The sequence below is a fragment of the Lissotriton vulgaris genome, chromosome 2_1, assembly GCF_964263255.1.
Source record: "Lissotriton vulgaris chromosome 2_1, aLisVul1.2, whole genome shotgun sequence".
In the NCBI taxonomy this organism is placed as follows: Eukaryota; Metazoa; Chordata; class Amphibia; order Caudata; family Salamandridae; genus Lissotriton; species Lissotriton vulgaris.
The window spans coordinates 2113463918-2113489785 of NC_141687.1; the positions used below are offsets into that span (position 1 = coordinate 2113463918).

A 25868-nucleotide genomic window follows, 5' to 3' on the forward strand; every position below is an offset into this window, starting at 1 on the left:
TTAGGTGATGTTGGTGTAAAAGAGGTTGATTGCTGGCTTGTGCCTGTATTCTTTGATCCGCCTCTATAGGTGGACCTACGAAAGGAACCTCTCTGAGATGGCTGTTGTAATGCTCCGATTGACTTAGCCGTTTGTGTCCTTTTTCATTTTCTCCAACGCCTCATCTGTGCTTGAGCCGAAGAGTGTTTTCCCATCAAAAGGCTGGTTCAATAAAGAAGTTTGTACCTCCTGTTTGAACCCTGAGACCCTAAGCCATGCAGGTCTTCTTAACATGATACTGGTGTTTATAGATCTTGCCGCAGTGTCTGCTGCGTCTAAAGCACACTTAATGGAAGTGTTGGTTATTATCTTCCCTTCTTGTATCAGCTATCTACCCTCTGTTGATGTTCCTTAGGGAGATGTGTAACGAGTTTCTCTAACTCATCATAATGAGCTCTATTATAGCGTGCAAGTAGCGCTTGAGTATTTGCTATGCGCCAGCTGTTTGCTGCTTGGGATGCTACTCTCTTGCCAGAGGCATCTATTAACTTGGACTCCTTGTCAGGAGGAGGAGCTTCTCCTGTTAGTGAGTTCACCCTCTTACGAGCATTTGAGACTATCAACCAGTCCAGAGGTATTTGGCCCTTAATAAATACTGGGTCTTTTGGGGCTACCTTATACTTTTTGTCAATTCTTGGGTTTAACACCAGAGCTCTCACAGGATCTTTAAATATGTCTGATGTGTGAGTGAGGAGACCCTTAAGCATTGGTAGGGTCCCTGAAGATTTTTGTGCAGCAGGTAGTGTTTCTAAAAGGAAATCTTCTATCTGAGGTTCCGCATGTAAATCTACCTTGTGGTATTTTGCTGCCCTATTAATCAATTGTGCAAAACCCGAATTATCATCAGGGGGGAGGGTTTTGAGGGATAGAGGTCAGGGTCATTATCATTATCTGGCACTGCATCATAATCTTCCCATGGGTCTGTGTCTTGTGGGATAGTATTGTTATCATCCCCAGGAAGGTCCCCATTCCCTGTGTCACTTTCTACATCTGTTTGAGGTGTAGATGGGCGTGGTGTAAAAGGTCGAGAGATAGCTGGCAGAGTATGAGGAAGAGGAAAGAGGGTGTGTCCATAGGCTGTGGAGAAAGGTGAGGAGTTGTATTTGTCCCCATTGTTCTCTTCTTAGGAGGAGCTTTCCCCTCCAACGGTTGAGTCTTCCTCTTTTTAGGTGGTTTTGTCCCCACCGTGCCAGTTTGTGGATCAATGAACAAAGTCTTTTGTTTTGGATCTGTCTCTTGCCCCTGTGTAGGTACCGAAGCCTTTGGGTCCGATAGGTGCTTTTGCTTCTGTGTCTCGGTGTTATGTGTTTTCAGCACCGAGAGTTTGCTCGAGTCGGATTTTTTCGGTATCGAGGGAGTCTTCGACATCGAAGCATGTTTCGGTTTCGACATGGAATGTTTCAACTTCAAGCTCTCTTTGGTATGGAGCTTCGGTGTCTATGTCGACCGTTTATTGGATACGACATGGTGGTAGACCGGTTTTGGTTTCGTTGCCCAGCCAGAAGGCGGGGCGTCGGAAACTTTTTTCGGTTGTCTGACCGGGCTCGAAGGCGGGGTCGACACCAATCAGGGTCGTTTTTTTGGCAAAGGGACGTCGTCACTCACGGTTTGATGAACGTCGACTTCTTCGACATCCGACTCGTCCGCTTCTGACCCTGACCGGTCCTCATCTTCTTCCTCCTCGGAGTGTTCGACCTCTAACAGTTCAGGGATTGCATCTGACTCCATCCTCGACATCTCGTGTCTTCGGGCTCGACGGTTTCTAATCGTCGACTTGGAGGAGAAAGCCGCGCAGGCTTCACAATCCCTGGATTCGTGGTCAGGTGACAAACAGAGATTGCACACCTAGTGTAGGTCCTTGTGTGGGAATTTAGCACCAAACGTTGGACATTTCTTGAATGGAGTCCTTTCCATGGACTCCGGGCTGGACTACATCAAAATAGGCCTCCCGGTCCCGTCGACGTAGAGTTGGAAATCTTCGGTGTTGACGTCGAAGCGCGTCGAAATGGGAATGAACTCGCGCTCGATAAACAATAACGTCGAATTGGAAAGGGAGTACGCGCCGAAATATAACTTTTTCTCGAAGTCGATCCGGAGCGCTTCGATCCTCATCCGAACCCGGTGGCGGAAAAAAACAATCTAAGGATGGAGCCGATGCCCATGCGCACTATCACCCAAGGGAGGAGTCACCAGCCTCGTGACTACAAAAGACTTCTCCAAGAGAAAAACAAGTGCAATCATCTGAGCCCAACACCAGATGGCGATCTATTCATAATGTACCATCTGCAGCCCATATGCCTCGAACATAAGGCTTTTAGATTTCTCCTTTTTAATATTTATATTGACTGGCTTTTATGTGTAAATACTATTCATCATCACTGGGGTCTCTGAAGCTTTGATCACATGAGTTCTAACCCACTGGGGTTTAATTACAATGCACTTTGTGTTATTTGCACAATTACCTTGGATTTTACATTTGGAAAAATAATGTTGGTTATACAATGAATTTATTCATGTATATTATAGATAGGCTTTTATGCTGTCTTTTTTTACAATTATCTTATTCCTATGCAGAATGTGCTCAACATTTACATTGGGTTCCCTGTAGATCAGGAACCTGTGAATCTTTTTTCTCTGCCTATTAAGCTGCATGTAGTGACATCCAATCAAATGTCAGCTTCTAATTGCACTCTTGCACTTTAAATAATGTTTGCTTCTGGTATGGCGTTGTGTGACCAAGGCCTCTGGGTAGGCCGAAACAGTATGCTGGCAGGCTACGCTAACATCAAATAAAGAAAAAATTGCTCACCTGCATCTTTGGATCGGCTCTCGCTTCTTTCCCGTGAAACCCTGGGAAGCTTGGAACGAGTTCTAATATGACACTACCTTTTAGAAACAAACCCTACATGATCAGAGGTGGATACTCTTGTAAGACAGAGTATGCTGTCTATGTACTGGTTTGTAGTTGCGGTAAGCGTTATGTAGGAAGCACCATTCATCAGGCCCACATCAGAATCCTACAGCATTTGCGAGCCATAAACAATGATGATCAAACATACCCTGTGGCCAGGCACATAAATAGTGTAGATGCAGGCAACATCAAACACCTCTCCCATTTTGTCATCGACAGTGTCCCAAAAAGCCCTAGAGGGGGAACCGCAGGTTGGCCCTAAGACGCTTGGAATCTAGGTACATTATCTTGCTAGATTCAAAGATCCCGAATGGGTTAAACTCGGACGAAGCATTAACATACACTTATAACTCAGCGTAGTCCTTTTCCTTAACTGAGACCCACTCTTTAATAACATCTGCAACTTCACTTATGTAAATACTTTCTTTTGCTTAATTTTCTTTAATGCACCGTTATCCAACACATATTCACTTTCATATACATGACAGATAACACCAACCTAGATGCAGAGACATACTATAAAGGGTGAGAATGAATGCAGCAGCTATACATTCGGGTTCACACTGAGGCATTTGAGCAAATATTGTTCAAATCAATGTGACATCTATCTTACTCCACTTGGAGACGAATCTCGTGCTTAGGTGGTCTTAACCAAATTAGATTTTATCTGTAAATCTGTGCTATGTAACTTTATTGGCATGCAGAAATAGCGCTTTAAGCGCTTTACTTCATGAAGTGGTTTCTCACTTAGGAACAGCTCTGAACCCGGTCTAAATGAATTAGGATGTATTTCAATTCCTGCATTTGAACTGCTCATCACTCTTTAGTTATTACTTCATACTCGAAGGTAATATAACTGTGCATTATTCCAATGAAAGACAATTGTGAATGTTTACAAACATGAGAACGAATTACCCTGTGTTGGCATCCATCTTGTGCTCGATAGACCGAGGCACAAGAAAGCAGAAAAAGAAACTTGAAGAACACAAAAAGGGGGCAGGGTAGACACACCCTGACCCCCTAGGCCTGCGCAGGTGGTCCCACAAGGACAAAAAGGCCCAATTTTATTTTTTTTTAAACCTGTTGTTTATTTAAAAATCACCCCCCGGGGGGACCAAATTGCGGGGGCATAGTGATAAAGAAGTGTGGGGGTGCCCAATATCCCCCACACTGCCCCGGGGATGGCCGCCCTCCGGGGCACAGCAAAGCAGCCCCCTGGCGCATACTGGAGTCTCCTTGTGGGCTAGTTGCCCCCCAAGGACACCCAGTATGCAAGGGGAATTAGTTCCCCCTCTGCAAACACGCCCGGGGCTGCGTTGCAGAGGTGTAACAAAAGGGTGTGGCCTCATTACACCTCTCTGCAATGCAGCCCACTGGCTTATACTGGAGGCTCCTGGTGGGCTAGTTGCCCCCCAGGGACCTCCAGTATGCAAGGGGAATTAGTTCCTCCTCTACAAACGCGCCAGGGGTTGCGCTGCAGAGTTGTAAAAAGGGGGCGCGCCCTCTGAACACCTGCCTGCAAAAATGTAGTAGAACATTATAAAAAAAAATAACAATTAATACATTTAAAACATTGTCATTTAAAAAACCTTCGAAATTAAATGAAAAAAAACCATAGGTTTCAGGCCTTATATAGTTAGGAATTAGCATTTAAAAAACCTTTGAAATTCACTCAAAAAACTATAATTTTTAGGGGTGTTCTAGTTAGCTGGACATTTCACTCATAGAAAACCATTGAAATTGCTCCTACATAGTTAGTTGTACTAACTATATTTCACGCACCCGCAATCCACTGCTGATGATGTCACATATTACATCATTCATGACATGGTCAGTGACATCACTGATGACATCACTGATGAAATTGACTGTTTACTTGACCAATTTATAGTGTCTCACTAAATATAGTGGATAGTGACTAACTGTGTGAATATCTGTATCACTTTGTCGGTTGTTGTGTAAACAGGTTCTCCAGTTGGTTACTAGCTATGTGAAAGTCTATATTAGTTATTGCTTAGTTAACTGAGTATTTGTATGGGAGAGTGAATGGGGTGTGTGACACCCCAAAGATGTGTGAATAGTTGATTCAGTAGATATATGAAGTTAAAACTACATGTTCTAACAGTTGTTTGGGTGAGTGAATATCTTTATGGGTGTGGTGATGAGCACATATATTTCTCAATGGTACATGTCCAACGAACTAGAAAAATAAAAGGCAGTGTATGTGTCAGTTTTTGTATATAAATAAGTATACATAAGACTCAATGAGTGATTGTATGGATAACTGTAAGTATGATACATTGTTTACATAAGTGAGTAGCATAACTTCATATGTGAATAGGTTGTGTGCTGGTGTGTAATGTCGATATAGGTGTATAAGTATTTTTGAAAGTGTTCTATTGTTCATTGGCAGCATGTATGAGTGAATCTACAGGTAAGTGATTAGATGTGTGTATACATCTAGGAATCTCTTAGTGAATTTTTAGATACTTGTATTGCTGGCAGAAGTTATTTCCACTAAAAAGGGTGTTTTGATAGTTATCAGCCAGGGGGGACAATTGTGCAGAAGTTCAAATGGTGCACACACCAAAAAGGTAAGGATCAAATTAAGGTCCCATTGGGGCATAATAAAAGGCAAAGGGGGAAAAGATTGGTAAGCCCCTTCAAAAATCTCTGTACAAGAGGAGATTTAAAAAGTGATGGCTGAACCGGCAGCCGAAGAAAGGCAGACAGGGCCAAAAGGTAGCACTACAGAGTGCCCAGAGCAGACCCCTGCTGGGTCAAGGAGAGAATGAAAAGAAGTACATCTGACAAGAAAGCAGCCAAAGAGTCAACAGACCATTATGTACCGTATTTACAATTTTTGCCATTAGCAGCCGTATAGGCCTGGCTTCCATAATAACCTCACAGACTTCATGAGGAACGTCTAAAGCTCTCAACTGTCATTGCTCAATCTCCACGCAAGGACGCGCAGAGTAGACAAGTTAGGGTTGAGCACCCTCCCCTGCTGTGACACAAGATCCTCCCAAAGGTGCAGACTGACCAGAGGATTGATGCTCGTTTGCAGAAGCTCGGGATACCAAACTCTCCATGCTCAGTCCAGAGCCACAAGGATGACTTTGGCCCAGTCGCTCTTAAACTACTTCTTAAGCACTCTTGGCAGGAGTAGTATGGGCAGAAAGGCATAAAGGAGGCCTAAGCTCCCCTCCTGAAGAAAAGCGCAGCGGACCGAGAGCCACCTTTGAAACTTTAACGCGCAAAACTGCTGACATTGCACACTCTCTTCAGAGGCGAATAGATCTAACCAAGGCTCTCCCCACTGTTGAAAGAGGCCTTGCAACACCTCCGGATGGAGACGCCACTTGTGATACGCAAGGCACAGGAATCTGAATTTGTCCGCTTTGGTGTATAGAGAACCGACAGTTGTTCAGTTCATATCATCAAGTTTCTGATTAGACGTGGATTTGAAAACGCATTTCGGGAGTTGTAGTTTTAGTTCACTTCAATTAAACTAGTTGGGTTAAAGTACCAGATTAGAACGACTGATAAAATAAGTTAAGGGATAGAAAAAGCTAGCGCATGACCCTTGACTCTAGTAAAGGCCCACATAACACCGAGGCTCCAGCCCACCTCCCAACCTATGTGCTTCATTTATGCTTGAGCTATGTAGTTATCTCACTTTTCACAAAAATGCATAATGGTGGGTGAGGAAATGCCTTGGGATTATGAAGCCAGCTTAATGTGACAGAAGGACTAACACCAACTCCACAATGTTGGGGAGTTAGGGTCACGACCACCTGCCGTACCCATATACTTCTCTCTCATTTTCAGATTGTTTTCCTGTGCAAAAATAATTTAGACATATGCACCAGAGCAAAATCGGTTTCTCCATTCCATATTACACATGGAGCATAAATAGTGGAAATACATTTGCTCTTATTATTTACACCAATGCAAAGTTTCTAAGATGCAACCTCAGAGATCTATATGTTGTGATGGTGAAATTGAGGTGAATAGATTCTTTAAATAAATTAGCTGATCATACAAATGTGGAGATCATCATCATGGGGACACGAATCATAAATAAATAGAACGGGAGGAAGGAAAATGGTAGGAGGATCTCACAGTAAAATAATGTGAGAAATTGTTTAAAGCTGTCTCCAGGTACTGATTGAACAGAAAGCCTCGGACCATTATCGAAGTCATAACAATGATGATTCCGTGCACATAGAGGGGAGGAAAGAAATTCAGATTGAGGTACTTGAATCTGTGAATGACAGGGACAGAATTGTGTAAGTCTCCTAAGATTTTTAGAGGCCTTATTGAACTCAAAATTCTTAATTCACAATGAAACACAGCAGTGATGCTGCTCCACTGTGGATGTCACAAAAGAGACACTCCGCTCTAGTGGTAGCACTTTTCACCTTTTTCCTGGACAGCACACACTGGATTTTCTCTCAATAACTAGATGGCTGGAGATATTTGGTAAAGCATTATGGCTTGAGAAAAAGGCGTAGCAACATGCACAAAAGGCTATGCTAAGCGTTAAGAGACCTGCCGGTGACTATGTGCTTTATACATCCCAATTAACATAACATATGTGTAACAAGGAAGACGTTTTTCAGGCACATGAAATGATTTGGGGTGTGGGTGACTAATTGTAAAGCATCAAACATTCCGCTCACAAATTCTCTACACAAGGACAGTATACGGTACATAGCATTACAATGAGTAACCTAAGCCACAGTGAGTTATTAGGTTATGACATAACATTTATTTGTAAAGCACACATTTATTCTGAGGAGTGTCTTGCCTCAGAAATAACAGATGGTCGTCATTAGCCAACTCACCAGCACTCATTTTATCAAGAAAGATTCAAACCTGTGACCACAAGGCTAAACACAGTACTGTGTAATGGATGAATTCATCCACTAAGGCACCAGAGCCAGTTTGTTAAAGGAAGCTGTTGTGTGATGAGATGACAGCAGACACTAACTGTACATTTTATTTTTTCAGATTTGAATTGAAAACTCTTGGCATTAGTGGTATGGTCGGTAAAGGAGGCCAGGGTGCATGCCCCAACCATATACCAAAAGACACACAATTGTGTGTCTTTTGCTTTCTCGCCCTAAGTGCGCCAGGTATGCCCAGACGTGGGCCTTGGGCTCACTGTGCCACTGGAATCAAGTTATCCTGGCTGAAGAGGGGTGAACCCCTGAAACCGGTCCTAGGATGCTTGTTTCTGGTCCAGGGAGGACCTGGCTTGGCAGTTCAGGCTGGACTGTTCCCATAAGGCACCGGGTCAAAACGTATTTGCATATGGTCACGTCTAAACTGGGGAGGCATGGTGAGCAAAAGAATGATGGATTTAACCCAGATCTCTTGACTGGGAGTGAATGTTGTGATTTGTTCTGCATTACGTCCATCAATTGTGTGTATTTTGCTTTCTCGCCTCAAGTGCGCCAAGTATTTCCAGCCATGGGTCTGGGGCTCACTGTGCCACTGGAATCAAGCTATCCTGGCTGAAGAGGGGTGAAACCCCGAAACTGGTCCTAGTATGCCAGTTCGGGCTGGACTGTTCCCATGAGGCACAGGGTCAAGACTGATCTGCATATGGCTAGGTCTAAACTTGGGTGGCATGGTGAGCAAAAGAATGATTGATTTAACCCACATCTCTTGACTGGGGGTGAATGTTTTGATTTGTTCTAAATTCCGTCCATCAATTGTGTGCCTTATGCTTGCAACCATACACCAGCATGTACTATTTGTACCAAATCACCAGAAGAACTGCTACACTTAAAGTGCCCAGTCATGAGATTGTCAGGCTTCTGCAGAACAACTGATCTTGATCTGCAGCACGGCAAGCACTCAAACAGATATACTTCTAAGATGGATAGTTAAAATCACCTTTATTGCTCTCGGACCAATGATGTAACACCCACTTAGCGCCTCTACCATCATACTAAAAATCTTTTCCATCTTGGATATATGTATTATGACCACTAATAATGGCAATATGCTTCATTCTGATTGAACACTAATATGTGCGTGCCCAAAGGCAAAACACTGCCGAATTGCAATAACTGCATTTGCCTGGTTTACCAGTTTGCTCTTCAAGTGCACTCGCAGGGCTTATTTCCCTTTTTCTATGAAAACTACCATGGAAAATGCATTATTTCACCTTATTTAAAAAGCAACTCAGGGAGATAAACTCTGAGGATGTTTTATGACATTTGAGCCAGGTATTATTCACCATAATTTTCAAAGATTACCTACCACCACTGCTAGAGGGTTAGAACCTTGCAATCTTCTTTCAGCCCGAGTTACCCGTAGCTTTCTAAATAAATGTAATTATTAAGAGTGGTTTTGCTTACACAAGAGTATATAAAAGCATCCTCTACTTGCTATTGCTTATACATAGGATGATCTTTGTCCTAGTTCGGGCCGATTTAAATCTGCACTATTGTGAAGAGTGAAAACATTCAGAAACTTGTAAGCGTCTAGGGCCACGTACCAAGAAGTAATCTTAAGCTGCACTGTATTACTGAAGCACCTCAGTACAAAATGTACACTGGCTTCTGGAAAGGAAATATTTAAAAAATAAAAATGTTTTATGTGGATGGACATCTAATAAGTGCCCATGGTCCTCTGGCAAAATCGGAGGAAACAGGTGCATTCTGAAATCTGCTTGCAATTCACCATGGAGATTTGAAAAAGCCATATGCAGGAATTCGCTACTTTCTGAACACAGCTACGACTATGTATTCCTAAGGTTCTGGAGAAAGGTCATTCCCAAAACAGTCCTTTCAGTTTTGACTAGGGGTAATTTGCAGCCCTACAAGTCTTCATCCTTAGCGGTCAAAGACCAGTAATGTGAAACAACTGACACAGCCAAATGACCCTCTAATTTTCCATTCGCTCTGCAAAATGAAATGCTACAAAACTATGCTTTACTAAAAACCTTTTCAAGAGCTGATACATCAATACCAATTAAGTATGATGTGGGATGTGTTACGAAAGCTGAAGATCGCAAAATGCTGAAATACTTTGTTGCTATTAAAGAGCAAATAAAACCTAAAAAATGAATTGAAATTTAAAAATATGAATCTGTTTACCTTTTTTCGCTTTCCAAAGAGCAGGTCTTCCTTCTCATCATTGTCTGTATCATCATCATCGTCGTCAGATATGACATCTTCGAAATAATCAATATGATCAGCATCTGTTTCAGTCTTTCCAATTTCTCCTTTCTCTACATCATCCAAATAGGCTTCCATCTCAGCTAGTTTAAAAAATCTGTCATCCACCACTGACTTTTCAATAGGTCTTGCTAGAGTTTTTTTGGTCTTTTTACTTTTCTGTTCTAGTTCATCAATGTTAAAATCGACATCCGAGTCTTCATCACTATATGGTTGTTTTCCAGTTTCCTTGAAATTTGCTCTCTTTTTCGTTTTGATTTCCACACTTTGCTCCAGATTGCCATCACTGCTCAGATCAGACTCCTCACCATCACTGTCATGATTGTCCTCATCACCGGAATGTGCTGCAGGCCCATCACCCTGCTCATCTGTGCTGTGAAGGAGAGTGGCATCTTTGTCTTTGACAATCCGATTAACAGATTTCTTAAAAAATCCCAGAATTGCACTGTTTTGAAGCTCTAGCTGTTGCCAAATCTGCTCTTCATCAAAATTCTCTATCACCAGTTCCTTCAAAGGGCTTCCTGTTGTTGTCTCAGTAGGCTCAAGTTTATGGAAATCATAAAGGTTCTTAGTCAGACGTGAAAATTCTGAGGACAATTCATCTTGCACACTAAACAATATAGAAAAAAAAAAGACTTAAAAATATGCCAACCATATAAAAACCACATGAGATCTTACAATACAATCAATCCCAGATTTAATAACACTTCTCAATATGGAAAGCCCTTATAAAAAATGTATATTGAAATATTTGTATGTTTTGCATTTTAGTCTTCAGAGGAACATTAGAGATAAATTATTATATGCTTGGGACACTGCTACACGGAAGGAAAAATGCTTAAACAAATCATATGGGTTTGTGTATATATCAGTCTTGCTTTTAAAGATATACCAAAGGCATCTGAAACATTAATGGGATGTTTTGCACTTTTATTCCAATAGTAAACTCTTGTAATACACTCAACCATAATCATGTACTTCCATATAATTCAGAAGATACATTCACACAACGTTATAGTTATTGGTTTTTCTTTCTCGTTCTCCAAGAAGAAAACACAATAAAAACTTCAAAATTAAAGTTGACTTGAGACCATATCTACCATGCTTGTTGGCGTGGACCAGAGAAGAAACTGTTTCAGCTTGCAGGGTTGTGCAGAAGCACCTGCTTCAAAGACAAAGTGAAGATGCTGGAAAGCGCTAGGTCAGTGACTAAAATCTTAACTTACTTGATAGCTGGAGCCAGCTGACTTGTCCTGCATGCAGAGTCTGTTTGTAAATGCACAATAAGTAGACCGTTTTTTTAGAAGAGTTTTCAAGTCCATTTAGTATGTTTGTGCTTGATAACCCAGTCAGAAGTTATTTGTTTGAACCATCTGACTTTTTTGCACTCTATTGTTTTTATTGTTGGAAGTGCACGGCTCCAGAATAAAATTATATTGCGTACACTATCCAATTTTATCACGAGCTCATTTCTTACTTTACACAAATCACATATGCACTGCTTTCAGTTACAAACAAACAACATCCACCAGTCATCCTAGATATCAACATCACCAGAACCAACCATCTCTCTGTAATATCTCTGGAGATGGTTGAATACGGACTACCTACTATGTGAAGTAGACCAAATGATGAATTGGGCGGCACAGGAAAAGTAACTGATGGACATTTTTTAAATATAGGGTAAATGTCCGGCTGTTTGCTCTAAGTTGGAAGCATACACATAGTCATCTCTACACACACATAGCCTTCTCGCCGTTAAAGACCCACAGTTACTTTTTGTGTTTTCTATAGCTTGTTAGGGGGATTGTAACTGTGCTGTGGTCGTTAAACATTCCCTCGGACCCTCCACGTATCTTTTTGTTTGTTGTAGTCTTTTAACGAGACCCATACTGAGCTTAGAAAATGGGTTCCAGCTTTCCAGTGTTGGCGTACAAACTATGCAAAAAATATGGTAAATATACAGTCCGGTCAAGATTCAATCTTACCAACAGAGGGGAATAAAAATGTAACACTGATTTCTGTGTGATAGGCGGTAACTAATGTTATTAAAAAGATGGGCCTTGCACACGTTTGATCTATAAAAGAAGCTTGCAATGTAAACGGCAACCCTTTAGGTGATTCTATGGGTAGAAGTGGTGGTAGTAGTAATGCACAAATCTTGCCTCGTGGGAATGGTGCTTCATCTTCCCACATCAGCTAATGAAAATAAGACTATCAAAGCTAAAAATCATGATCAATATAATAAGGCTGATTTGGCGGCTTCTATAATAGAAAAGGTACTCACAAGTTGTGGAAAACTAAGTGGAATATTTGGGCTTTAAATCCATCAAAACCTTTAGCATTTTCTAAAGCCATCACATAGAAGTTATATGGATTTGTATTTGGTGGGGTACAGCATGGGGAAAGGGCGCAGAGCAACTAAAGAAGAAGTTCAATCAAATGTGTGGCAACCATTGTGATGGAGGCAAGTGTTGGCAGAGCTGTTAATGGTAACAAACTTTGCAACGGTCCTGAGGTTGTTGAATGAAGGCTCCTAACCAATAGCTCCAATACTTATTCATTGCTTAGAAAATATGGGGGGACTGCCCTCCATGCACATTTAACTTTTCCTACATATGTCAAAACCCACTACAGAAGAGAACAAAAATACTTATTAAAATACTGAACCTTTTGATAAAAATATAACAGTTAAGTGGAAATTATTTGCCAGTGGTTATTATAAGTCAACTATTCCTCTTAGGTGTTTATCTCTAGAGCCTCAGGCTAGAAAGTGAATTGTTATGAGTAGAATGGGCATCCCGAAGCAATACAAAAATCTTATTTGGAATAGTCAAGGATATACCACTCTGCTTAACTCAAGGTAGTTTTCTGTAAAGCAATCCTGGAGAAATATTCAATCTTGATTTTACAGTCTTGACTGAGAGCGAGGCCCTAAACAGATGGGTTCATTGTTTGTGCAAAAAGCTAACATAATGAATGACCTTATCCTTCAGGAGCCCAGCTGATTGTGGTGAGTGTGCGTGTGTATTGCTTTGCCTCCTAAATAATAGAAATGGTCGCCCTCCCAAACGGAGGCACAAACATGGAGAAGTGATGAAAAAACCAGGAAAGGGATTTCAATATCATAAAATGAGGAACATCGAAAGACTGTTCTCAGAATGAGGCATCAGGTTTTATTTGAGCAATACTCTCAAACAAAAAGGCTTTCCCAGATGTCAAGTGAACAGCATTCAAATATATACATATATATATATATATATATATCACAACTCCAAGGTTCCCACCTGTTGGAGGCGCACTCTGACATCCACTGCAGTAACCTTCATTAGGTAAAGGCAGGACCGGCAGGTGGATCCAGTTCACAGCATGCCCGTCGATTAATGCCGGACGCGTTTCGTGCTCATTGCATTCTTCAGAGGCGCGACAGTCATTTCGGCAAGAGGCTACACCTCCCACTTAAAAATGAGCCCTCCAATGGGCAACTCCAATGAGTCTGTGTTGGTTTGTGGTTCTTGTAGTGTGTGCCTCAGTTATGTGCCGCTGTCAGACATTTCAAGTCTGACCAATGGGCCTCCACTCGCACATCCGGCTTGTCAATCCTCCATAGATGCCTCCACATTGAGATTCTGTTTCGGAGCTCCGTGGCCCCAAATTTCCGGGTGGTGCATCACCCGCGGCTGGGAGTCCGCGTATAAATCAAAGCTCCAAGGTTCCCACCTGTTAAAGACTCACTCCGACATCCACTGCAGGAACCATCATGAGGTAAAAGCCGGATCATAGAATAAAACATAGGTTTCAGGCAAGTTATAGTTAGGAATTAGCATTTAAAAAACCCTAGGAATTCACAGAAAAAAACAAAGGTTTCTAGGGCGTTATAGTTAGATGGACATTTCATTCATACAAAACCATTGAAATTCCACTGTTATAGTTAGTTCAGCTAACTATAACTCGCGCGCCCCAATGCAATGCTGATGACGTCACATATTACATCACTCGACAGTCAGTGACATTACTGATGACATCTCAAATGACATCACTGATGACATCATCCAGGGAATGTGTGTCTTTCTAAAAATTAAATACTTTTTATATATTTATATCTCAAAGTCGATGGAAGAATAAATGGGTAAATAAGTGTCTAAATTGACGTTTTTTTGTACAATTGATTGTATAACTGACTGATTAAGTGGATCTTGGAGAATACATGAGTTAGAGTGTAATGTTTAAATATGTAAATATCTGAATCAGTTTCTCACTTTGTGTATACGTGGCTGCATGGGTTGGTGAGTAGCTGCATGAGGGTTATTAGTTGATTTTTTGAGTATCAGTATGAGTGTCTGTATGGTTCGGTAGGGGGTATTACTTAGCACATAGATGCATGAATTAGTGACTCACTGTATGTGTTTTGAAGACAGCATGTGTACAGGACTCTATGGGTGGACGAGTGTGTGTATGGGTGTGTTAGTGAGTGAATGACTCTCAATAGTGTCTTTATGAATAACTACATATGTTTAAAACTAGTATATGTGAGCATTGGTGTATTTTAGTGAGTATGAGTGAGAGATTGGAAAAGGTCCTATATAAATAAGTATGTTTTCTATAAGTGATTGTTTAAGAGAGTATGTATGTGTACGTTTCTGTAGCAGTAAGTGTAGTGGTGTGTGTACAACTGAATATGCAAGTAAATGGATGTTTTAGTCTTTATTAGCATGAGTGACTATGCGTGTGAGTAACTATAAATGAGTGGCGGTGTGTAACAGGATGTATAGGTGTATGAGTACATATGATGAGTGAGTACATGTATGAGTGACTATATAGGACTGTTGGTAAATGAGTGGATGTGTACGTAGATTTTGGAATTACTGAATAGGTTGTTGTAACTAATATTGGTATGTCCATTTTTTTGAAAATTTTAGTTTCTATTTTCGAATGTGTGTATCAAAAGTTATATTAGGGTGAGAGGAAGTCTGCCACTCTATCACAAGGATGATGTCATCAGTGATGTAATTTGAGATGTCATAAGGGATGTCATGAGTGATGTCACTGACCATGTCATGAGTGATGTAATATGTGACGTCATCAGCAGGGAATTGCGGGCGTGCGAGTTATAGTTAGCTGAACTAACTATAACAGGGGAATTTCGATGGTTTTGTATGAGTGAAATGTCCAGCCAAATATAAACCCCTGAAACCTATGGTTTTTTTCTGTGAATTTTTAAATGCTAATTCCACCTATAACGTGCCTGAAACCTATGGTTTTTTAAGTGAATTTCAAAGCTTTTTTAAATGCTAGTTTCTAATTATGCCCACAGAGGTAGGACATGTGAAGAAAGATGAAAAAACACAGAAAAAAGAAAGAGTAAATGCAGAAAGAAGCAACAGAAGTCCTCAAAGGCGAAGAAAGTGCAGGAACAAGAAGACGTGCAGAAAGAACAAACAGAGGAGCAGAAAGAAGCCTTGTTGCAAAATCATCCTGTACCCTCAACTTTTTCAGATGGGTACTGGTGGTAACTGACTCGGACTTCCCAGTGCTGGAGCCAGTGGTATGCTAAAACACACTTAGAATACAGGTAAAACACCTACATACACTATGTGTATGGGTACCCCTGTTATTAGCATGACCTCCTTTGTAAGCCCCTAGTATATAATAGGGCAGGGGGATTAAAACTACCTCTTAAAACGCGCCACAGGGCGCATTTGCACACTGGTGAAGGGAGAGGGTGGCTGAGCTGACTTGTGCAAACATGCCCTGTGGCCGTTTTAATTTGGGGGATAAAGTCCCTTTGAATCCCGAGTGTCCCTTGGGTAGAACTAGCCCATCAGGTATCTCTAGTTAGCACCACAGAGCTGCGCTGCAGAGAAAATGGGCACGGCCTGGACCACTTCTCTGCAACGCAGTGCAGTGGCGCTTACAGAAAGCACCTGGTGGACTAATTGGCCCTCAGGATTGAAGGAGAATTATTTCCCCAACATAAAACGCGCCATAGGGCGTTTTTGCACACGTCACCTCAGGCCCCGTCCTCTCCCTACCCTACTGTGTAAACGCGACCTGTGGACATTTTAATTTGGGAGATTAAGTCCCCTTGAATCCTAAGGGCCCATAGGGTCAAATTAGCCCACTAGGTACCTCCAGTAAGCACCACAGAGCTGCGTTGCAGAGAGGTGTAAAAAGGGGCGTGGCCCTGAACACCTGTTTGCAACGCAGCTCCCTGGCGCATACTGCAGAAACCTGTTGGGCTAGTTGGCCCTCAGAAATATTCAGTATTCAAAGAGATTTAATTTCCCAACTTAAAACGCCCCGCAGGGGTGCGTTTGCACAGTGGTGAAGGAAGGGGGCGTGGCCTGAGGTGACATGTCTGCAAACACACAATGTGGCGCGTTTTAAGTTAGTGAAGTAATTCTTCCTCAATCCTGTGGGTCCCTGGGGGCCAACTAGCCCACGAGGTACCTCCAGTATGCGCCAGGGGGCTGGGTTGCAGATAGGTGTTCGGAGGACACGCCACTTTTTACAACACTCTGCAACGCAGCTCCCTGGAGGTACCTGGTGGGCTAGTTGGCCCCCAGGGACCCTCAGGATTGACGAGGAATTAATTCCCCAACTAAAACCGCGCCACAGGGTGTGTTTGCACACATGTGAACAGGACCAGCCCCCTCCGTCCACCACTGTGCAAATGCGCCCCATGGCGCGTTTTAAGTTGGGAGATTTAACTCCCCTTGAATCTTGAGTGTCCCTGAGGTGCAACTAGCCCACCAGCTACCTCCACTAAGCGCCACAGAGCTGCATTGCAGAGGTGTAAAAAGGGGCGTGGCCTCTGAACACCTCTCTGGAACGCAGCCCCATGGCGCATACTGGAGGTTCCTGGTGGGCTAGTTGGCACCCAGGGACCCCCAGTATTCAAGGGGAATTTGTTCCCCATCTGCAAACGCGCCAGGGTGGGCGCGTATGCATAGTTCTGAAAGGAGGGGGCGTGGCCTCCGGCACAATGCTGGTATTTTTATTTTTTGTAAGAAGGGGGGCCAAGCAGCCCCCCTTCTTTTTCTCATTTTTTTTGGCCCTGGGGACCGACCCCATCCCCCAGGGCCTGCCCCCTAATTTTTTTTTTTTTACAAAATTAAAATATAGGTAAGGGAGCCGCGTGGCCCCCCTCCCAAGGCCTTACTCAACCCCTGGGGCCGGCCTTTCTATTTTATTATTTATTTTTGTAATTTTTGGGGAGAGGTGCCGCGTGGCCCCCCTCCCGGGCCTCTTGTAGCCCTGGGGACCCCACAACCCCAGGGCTGGCCATCTCTGTTGGGGAGAGTGGGGGGACCCTAATCCCCCCCACTGTCCCGCCGGCTCCCTGCGTCCCTCGGGAGCCGGCATTGCTTTTCCACATGGGGAGCGGCTAACATGCAGCTCCCCGTGTGGAAAAGCAATTTGCTTTGAATTTTGAAAGAGAGCAGATTTCCTGCTCTCTCTTTCAAAATTCAAACCAAGTTTGCTATGGCAGGGCGAGAGCCACAAGGCTCCCGCCCTGCCATAGCAAACTACAGTGTCCAGGGGGTGGGCACCCCGGGACACTGCAGGAGCGGGCCTTAGAGGGTGGCTGTCCCCAGTGACACTGCAGGAGCGGGCCTTGGAGGGAGGCGGTCCCCAGTGCCATCATTGGCTCGGGGGGGCGTGCAGCCCCAACCCACTATCTTCCAAAGCCCCGGGGGGTGGTGGTACCTGGGGCTGGTGGGTCCGTCAATAAAAGAGTGAACCTCTGGATTTTGAAGCAAGGAATCGTTTTACAAATAATAATGTGTAATTTGGTAGGATTTGGATATGGTTTTTTCTGGAGCGCCAAATTCTTTAATCAACTGCGCAAAACACTGACTTTAGCATGGTTTAATAATTTATGGCTACTGTAAATATACTTGTACCTAGCTCTAGCAAAGACCAAGAAGAAACAGTGTTAGAAGCAGAGAATGGTCCCACATAACCAACGTGCCTGGCAACATTGGGGTATGCATATATTCACATTAGCACTCATCCTTGAAAACTACACATTAATTTGCTATTCAAAACCCTCAAGCTTCCCGCCTTTATAGGAACATAGCCTCTTTTAGGATCCTACTGAATATCAAAACAAAAACACAGCATTTAATATTTTATCAAAGGAAGCCTGTAGGTGTAAAAGTAAAGCCTGGACAAGAAAAAAACGTGGACATAAGAGTCATACGGATGATAGACAACAGAACATGCAGATTTTACACTAGTAAGCATAATATGGTGCTATTTATCACAGTGGATATCGCAATGCGCTATTAATATCCAGTACCGTCATCTGGAAGTTACTGGATGTTAGTAGCACATCGTGATATCCGGCCATAGCTTACAGAACCCAATGGGATGTGGATATTAAGCTGCTTTGTCTATATGACCGTTTGTTATTTTCAAATGACATCTAAGGGACAAAACAAGTACTCAAAGGGATAAAGAGAAATAAAAGTTTTAGGTAGAACTGGTTCCTTTATATGCTCATACTGATTTAATCTTGCTGCACGAAAATATTTGAACCCTGATGAAGTCCTCAATTAGGATGAAGCGCGTTGGCTGGGCTGTGTCATTGGTGCTTTGAATAATAAAAAGAAAAAGGTATTTCGAAACTTCACACTATGGGTCCCTTGTTATTTCGAACCTGGAGTAGAATATATTGATTACAGAGAACGAGTATACACCAGAAGAAAACAAAGAGAAGAATCTCTAAAGTAAAATTGTGGGACAATTGTGGCACTCCCTTTTGTGTTTTTTGCCGATTTGTATTCATGGTTTTTCAGAGTAGTTTGACCACTAAGGTGCGAGTCTCCATTTTTACAACCTAACAGTATTAGCATCGGTGTGACAACTTACAGTCAGAACTACAGTTGCTTTGGGATTGTATTTGCTTTTTCAAAAGTGTTAGACGGAGATAGAGCAACTAAACGAATTGAAAGTCACTGTTCTAAGCAAGCTAGTGATAAAATCCTTAGGTTAATGGGTGCAGTGCAATGGGTTATGAACTTAAAGTCTCTGACTTAGTCTATGCAAGCTGTGAAGTTCCACATCAATATTGGTTCATGAGTGCAGAAGTAGCTACTGAAAGAAAGGAAACTTTAAAGCAAAATTATTGACAGACTTTCAAGTTACACTGACTGAATGCCCCACCGGTATCACATACAACAGCGGAGCCTCAAGAAGCCTGGACAGGAAAAATCGAGGCTCACATAGATTCTCCATTTTAAATTTAACTCCTTAGGTTGACATCTTTCTCGTGGTGCCCTTTGCTACACTTTCCTGCTAATGAATGAATGTGCTGGATATGTATTTGCGATAGGCACTGATGCCCCCTAGTCTCTACAGTTAGTTCCAGGGTGGTACATGAAGAACACAATGTCACTGTTTTCCTTTCTTTCTGTGGCCATTAGAAGACATTTCATTTAGCTAGACAAACCAAGTTGAAAAGAGCATTGTTTTATTACAGAAACGATTCTTGTGCTAAATCTCTTTGAGAGGAGCATTTCAATGCTGGGAATGATCACGGAACCGCTGCGGACTGACTGAAATACAGCCCTGCTGACAACACCTTCCATCCTACTATGGAAGATAACTTGTGAACTATTACCAGCTTCATGACACCCACAACCAAGGTATGGGCATTAGGGTATCCCAATTGATCTGGCAGAATAATGTTAGATCTAGGCTTTGTTTAGTATTTTTTCCCCAGAGTTTTATTTAGGGCGAAGTTGATCCGAAGGCATCAGGTATCAGAGAGCTCTACATGAGCATCAGTCACTTTAGACAAGGACACATTCATTTTTGTTAGCCATGGGGAGATTAAGTGATTTGCCCAGAATCACAGGGTGTTGAGCGTCATTGCAGCGACTCGAACCCTGTTCCCCAGATTGGAGATCAACAGCCCTAGCCCGTTCGGCCACATTCTCTCCCCCAGTGACAAATACGGATAGGAGCAGGCAAATATTAGCAACAATAATATGGTTTCGTTGTTCATATTGTTTACCATTCTAACAATGCTGATTACATCTCACCTGTCTAATAATAGTAGCTCACGCTTTTTATACAAGAATACAATCATTTCAATAAATGTTTGAATATGCTTCGTCGTACCGGTCTTGTGTTTACCCTAGGTGTGCAAGAGTGACCAAACTAAACGGTAGATCTGTTTCCACTGATTCCTTGGGAAGGAGTGTGTCATGTTCAATGTTGCCAAAAACATCTGTTACACTGGTTGGTTGAGGGGTAAGCTGTGGTACTGTGTGCTAGCCGAAACCAACCAACACTCACTGATGGTATTTATGGACTAAGTCTCTATACTGTGAAATTCATGTTTGTCAAATACACAGTCCTGCTATACTCGTAGAAACTGCATATCATGGTGCCACCAAACGTTCAAAGTCAGATACTTATTTAATGGGTTTCCTAAGCAGTTTTCTAGCTTATGCCGGAGGTTCTTTTTCACCACTACTTGGGGACGTCTGTGGTGAAAACTATCTATACTCCTCAGCTTCATAGGAAGCATGTCTGTAGGTTCTTCAAGATGAAACCTTTTAAAAGGAACACATCACTGTAACTTTCTTTGAATTCCATTAATTAAATATGCCGCTAGCAGTGAATAATCCTGTAAATTGTAGACGGGCAGTAACTGCTCACTTAACCCCTTCACTGCTGGCCCGTTTCCGCCCCTGTGCTGTAAACAAATGAACAGGGGCGGGCCATGACGAACCCCAGCCGTCATCAGCACACGAGCACCGTAGTGCATGACGGCTGGGGTTCGTCATCAGCATGCAAGGGGTTAACTACACATGGGCTTGCCAATGGCAGGGGAGATGTTACCTTCGTGACTAAGGTAGATAAAGCTTATTAATGTGAAGTTTAACTATTTCTGGGTAAACTTTCCTACAGTCGATGACAACAGCCACACACTTCATACATACACTGAATCAGTAGATCTGCCTGCATATGGGCCTTATGAATACTTAGAACTACCATTAACAAACCAGAAATATCAAAATTAATTCTAAAGCGTCCTCCTGTATATACCACAAAATGTAAGACTGGGTCCTCTCAGTAATGATGGGGCAACCAGGCCAGTCTTAACCGACTACATACCATTTCCATATACAGCAGCACTAAATATTGGTGAAGCACATGCCTTATATAATTACTTAGTTAAGACCATATCGAATTCTACTTCAGTTTGTTATGCGTACACTAACAACTGCCCTAGCAAGGGTTGTTCGATCTTGCCAGCCACAGTTAGCTGCGCTGCCAAAAGTCCAGTTACTATTAATGCTAGAATGGGTAAAATACTGGAAGAAATTCTGTTTTGGATAGCTCACAAAACAGATAAGCGTGAAGCAGTTTTCCCAATACGGTACCCAAAGATAAAATTTAGAATTCTCACTGTGTGTCTTCCACTTGGTATAGTTCCACCAAATGAAGATTGCGCGACAAGGGGTACTGTTTTTGCTGCCATTTATAACATAACACACGCCACCCCATCAATTGCTCTTTTGCCTGAAGTGCTAAAGGACATTCAAAATTAATGTGGGGTTGCCCCTGCCCTAGACTTGGGGATGAAATTAATTGGCACCTTTTCCACAGTATCCTCAATGATTTTAAGTAACATTAAAAACGGAACGCAGCAGCCAACAGCTTGCAGAAGTTCCTACTGCAAATCAGGAATACGAGCTCCCGATAATTCTATGGCAGGACAGGAGGCTCAGATTATGCTTTCTCGATTTCTTTACTACAAACAGCAGCCAATAGGAACACAGTAACGAAACTGAAAACTACCAATCCCATGAGCACTTAGGTAACCATAGAGAGCATATCCCTATATAAAGAACCATAGAGGATAGGAATTCCTCTTTCTTTGCTGCTTCGCAGCCAGTTAAGTAATTTATACTTTTCATGCTATGTATATTGTACTGCTTGTATTGCTTACTTATATTTGACTTGTCGTTTGTTCGATACGCTGCTTGCAGCGCTTCTGACTTCGCCGTTTTCGGCGTCTTGTTTCCGGTTGTTGCGCTCGCTGTGTGTGTGTTTGCCTCGGCCTCTCTGTTGCTGTGTGCTGAGAGCACAGGTCGCCTCTCTGGTGCGGCCGCTTTCTGCCCGCATTTTTGTGGAGTTGGACGGGAACTCGAGCGGTCTCGCGCTGCTGTCGTGCGCCGCTCCTCATCCGGGTGCTTCAGGCGGGCGTCTGCGCATGCGCGACTGTCCATTGTTTATCTTCCGTATTGCTCACGGATTCTTGACACGCTTGAGGCGGCGTTTTCACTTCAGCCTAGCCCACTGCCTGCCGGAGAGTCCCCATTTGACGCCCTTTCCTGTTCAAGGGTTAGGGTTGTAAAATTTGATAGAGGCATTACCTAGAGTGGCTTTGTTGCAAGCCTGTCCCTCCACCTTTTATATGTTCTTTTGAGGAGCGTGTGGCTCTTCAAGTCTGGCTTGCTGAGAGGTTGTCACTCCCTCTGACTGGGTCCCTCCTGTGTCCTGCTGCTTATTCCTGTGTGGGCTTTTGTTTCAGCCTTATTCATTCAGTCATGGCTGGCTATGAAGAGGATGATGAATATTATTACGGCGAAGAGCCTGAGGAGTCCTTTGAGTACGATTTGGTAGATGCTCCTGATCAGGGGGTGCAGCACTCGGTCAATACCACGTTGGTCAAGGCCATTGGTCCACTGAAGCGTCATCTGGCTGACTATGCGCAACAGCAAGGTTGGATTCCCTCTTCTTCTGCTAAGCGCTCCTCCAAGTCCCCGAAGAATCCTCACAAATCAGATTTTGTCAAGTTGGCTAAATCCCTGTCTGCTGGTTCCAAGAGGGCTGCTCCCTCTACACCGGATACTGATGATACCTCGTCCTCTTCAGGTCCCTCTGCTCCTCCTGCGAAAAAATCTAGGAAGGAGCATTTTGTTGACGCGTCTTCTCATCCCCCGGTTCTTACTTTTGAGCCCACGGACATTGTCCATCCGAATTCAAAAACCTGGCTCCCGGCTCCTGAGGTCGCTGAGTATGTTCAGGCCCACATTCGTGAACCTTTTGATCAGGAGGTCCGTTCACGCCTCCGTTCAGAATGTCCTCGCCCGGATTTGGCGGACAAACTCTCCGAGACCCCTGAGGTGGACCCCACTATCTTGACTTACCTTAAGAAGTTCACTAAGGACCCCAAGAAGGGCATTGATAGATCTTGGCATCTGTGCCAAGATAAATTATTAGATCTCCTTGGCCCGCTTACAAAAATCCTTGACTTGGGTTACCAGGCACAGGGCTCTGCTTCGGGCATCGACCCGGACGAGCTTATTGGTTGGGCCCAGCGGGCCATTTGCCAGTTGGGAAATGCAAATTGTGCTCTTTCCACGGAGCGTCGGCATTCAATTTTATTAAAGATGGACCCACGTTTGACAGAACTGGCGTCTTCAGAGTCGGGCCCCTTGCTCAAGGTCTTCTATTTGGTCAGCCTTTCCTAAAAGAGTTGACGAAATTTGTCGCAACTTTCAGTGGCCTGGATAAGGCACAATCCTCTCTACGACGGGCGTTCTGCCCGGTTTTTGGCAGGGCCGGACGCTCCAAGGGACGTTCGGAGCAGGCAAACATTAGCAACAATAAATATGGTTGAATTGTTCATATTGTTTGTTTACCATTGTAACAATGTTGATTACATAACATGCCTCATCTTTTTAAAAATCGCAGATCACGCTTTTTGTACAAAAATACTATAATTTCAATAAATGTTTAAAAACGCATTGTTGTATCATTCTTGTGTTGGGTGTGCAAGAGTAACCAAACAAAAGGGTATATCTGTTTCCACTGATTCCTTGGGAATCAGAGTGTCATGTTCAAAGGTGCCAACAACATCAGTTACCCTGGGTGGTTTAAGGTGTTAGATGTAGTACTGTGAGCTAGCCGAAACCCACCAACACTCACTGATGGCATTTATGGACTAAGGCTCTATACTATGAAGGTTGTGATGGTCTAATACACAGTCCTGCTATACTTGTAGGAAATATATAACACACTGAAGAGTCATTTTTGAAAAAACCTGCCGAAATTTACAGTAGGAGTGGGAGGAGGTCTGATAGACAAAAGGACATGCAGCATTTAGTGTAGTAAGCACAAAATCTACATGTTACACTCCATTTCAAGGGCAGTATATGGTGATATTTATCGCGCCAAATAAATACCACATAATTTTCTAGGCTTACTGCATAGTTCCATTAAAATGCCTGAAGCAGCACTGATAAGAGGTACTGTCCTATTTAATGTAAAGCCATAATGATGAGGTTGAAAGCAAGTAATCCGTGCCTTAGCGTACGTCCCAGATAAAAGCAACAAGATATTTAATGGAACTGGTTTTAATTAAATTCTGTCTAGCAAGCTCGTGGTAGGGGGAGGCCCGTCTGTGTGGTCCTCAGCGTGGTGGCCTGACTCTCTGGGCTCTACCCCCACGCCGAGCCACCAGGCGAAAAATCTTGGGGTTCTATTCGACTCTGATCTATCCTTTGCTCCCCAGGTTAACCGGGTGGTTGGAATGTGCTTCGGGATACTGAAGAGCCTTCGCAAGGTCCTTGACCTATTACCGATTGGTGCCAGACAAACTCTTGTGCATGCTTTGGTCACATTGAGACTTGACTATGCCAACCTATTATATCTGGGTATTACGGCCAAAAGTCTCAACCGTCTCCAAGTTCTACAAAACGCCACAGCCCGGCTGGTACTGAGACTCCCCAGGAGAGCACCCTCTAAAGCTGCCTTGAGGTCCCTTCACTGGCTTCCTATCCGGGAAAGGATTACCTTCAAGGCTCTCTGCATGTGCCATCGCATCTTTGGAGGCAAAGCACCCGGCCCGCTGAACAGCCTTATTACTCCCTACAGACCTGAGCGGCTGCTCAGATCCTCTGGGATGGGTCTGGCTGTTGTCCCCAAAATCCGTAAATCTCGGATGGGAGGTAGATCTTTCAGGCTCCTTGCAGCCAAGAATTGGAATTTGCTCCCCACTGAAATGCGTCTCGAACCTTCTGAGACTAAATTTCGCAAAACCCTCAAAACCTATCTCTTCCGCCTAGCATTGTTATAATCCTCTGACCCTCTTCCAGGTTCTCTTCAGCGCGGGGACACGCCGTTGTGCGTTACCAAGCGCTTTACAAAATTCCAAAATGAAATGAAATGAATCTATGTGACCATGCTCACGCGCAACTTAAATGTACAGGTTGATGCCTACACTGCATGCAAAGTCCCGGTTTTACCATATTAACATCAGCACACTGGTAACACAAGCCTCCACCATAAACCCCTTTACTCGGCTTATTGCTAAACAGGAGTGTTTGGGTTCGTTAAACTGTAAATCGTGCTGAGGATCCTCACAGGCACACTCCCACTAATGCGTATTGTTCATTTTTAACTGCACAACTGGTGGCCCCACATTGATCAGGAATGGTTTGCAAAACCATGCGGCACTCCCACCAATGTGCCTGTCCAATTGGATATTTTAAGTGGTGGCCCTATGCTAATCTAGTAATTTTTACTCGCAGAAGCCAACCGGATGGGTCATCTGCATTGAATTGCGCCTAACCAGGCCTCTTCTGCGTTATCCGTTAGGTGAATTCTCGTCACCTATCTTTGTCACCACAATCTAGTGGAATTTGGAGCACATGCCACCATTATGAATAAAGAATTTGACACGCGCCTTAAAT

General features: G+C 43.3%; 1 protein-coding gene across 1 annotated transcript in view; it reads right to left on the reverse strand.

Moving 5' to 3' along the window:
• MPHOSPH10 (M-phase phosphoprotein 10) overlaps window positions 1-25868 on the reverse strand; it is a 176020-nt gene that overhangs the window by 143924 nt on the left and 6228 nt on the right. The window contains exon 2 of the mRNA XM_086958385.1: window positions 10066-10756. Coding sequence (XP_086814511.1) covers window positions 10066-10756 — 691 coding nt within the window. The remainder of the gene's footprint in view (window positions 1-10065; window positions 10757-25868) is intronic.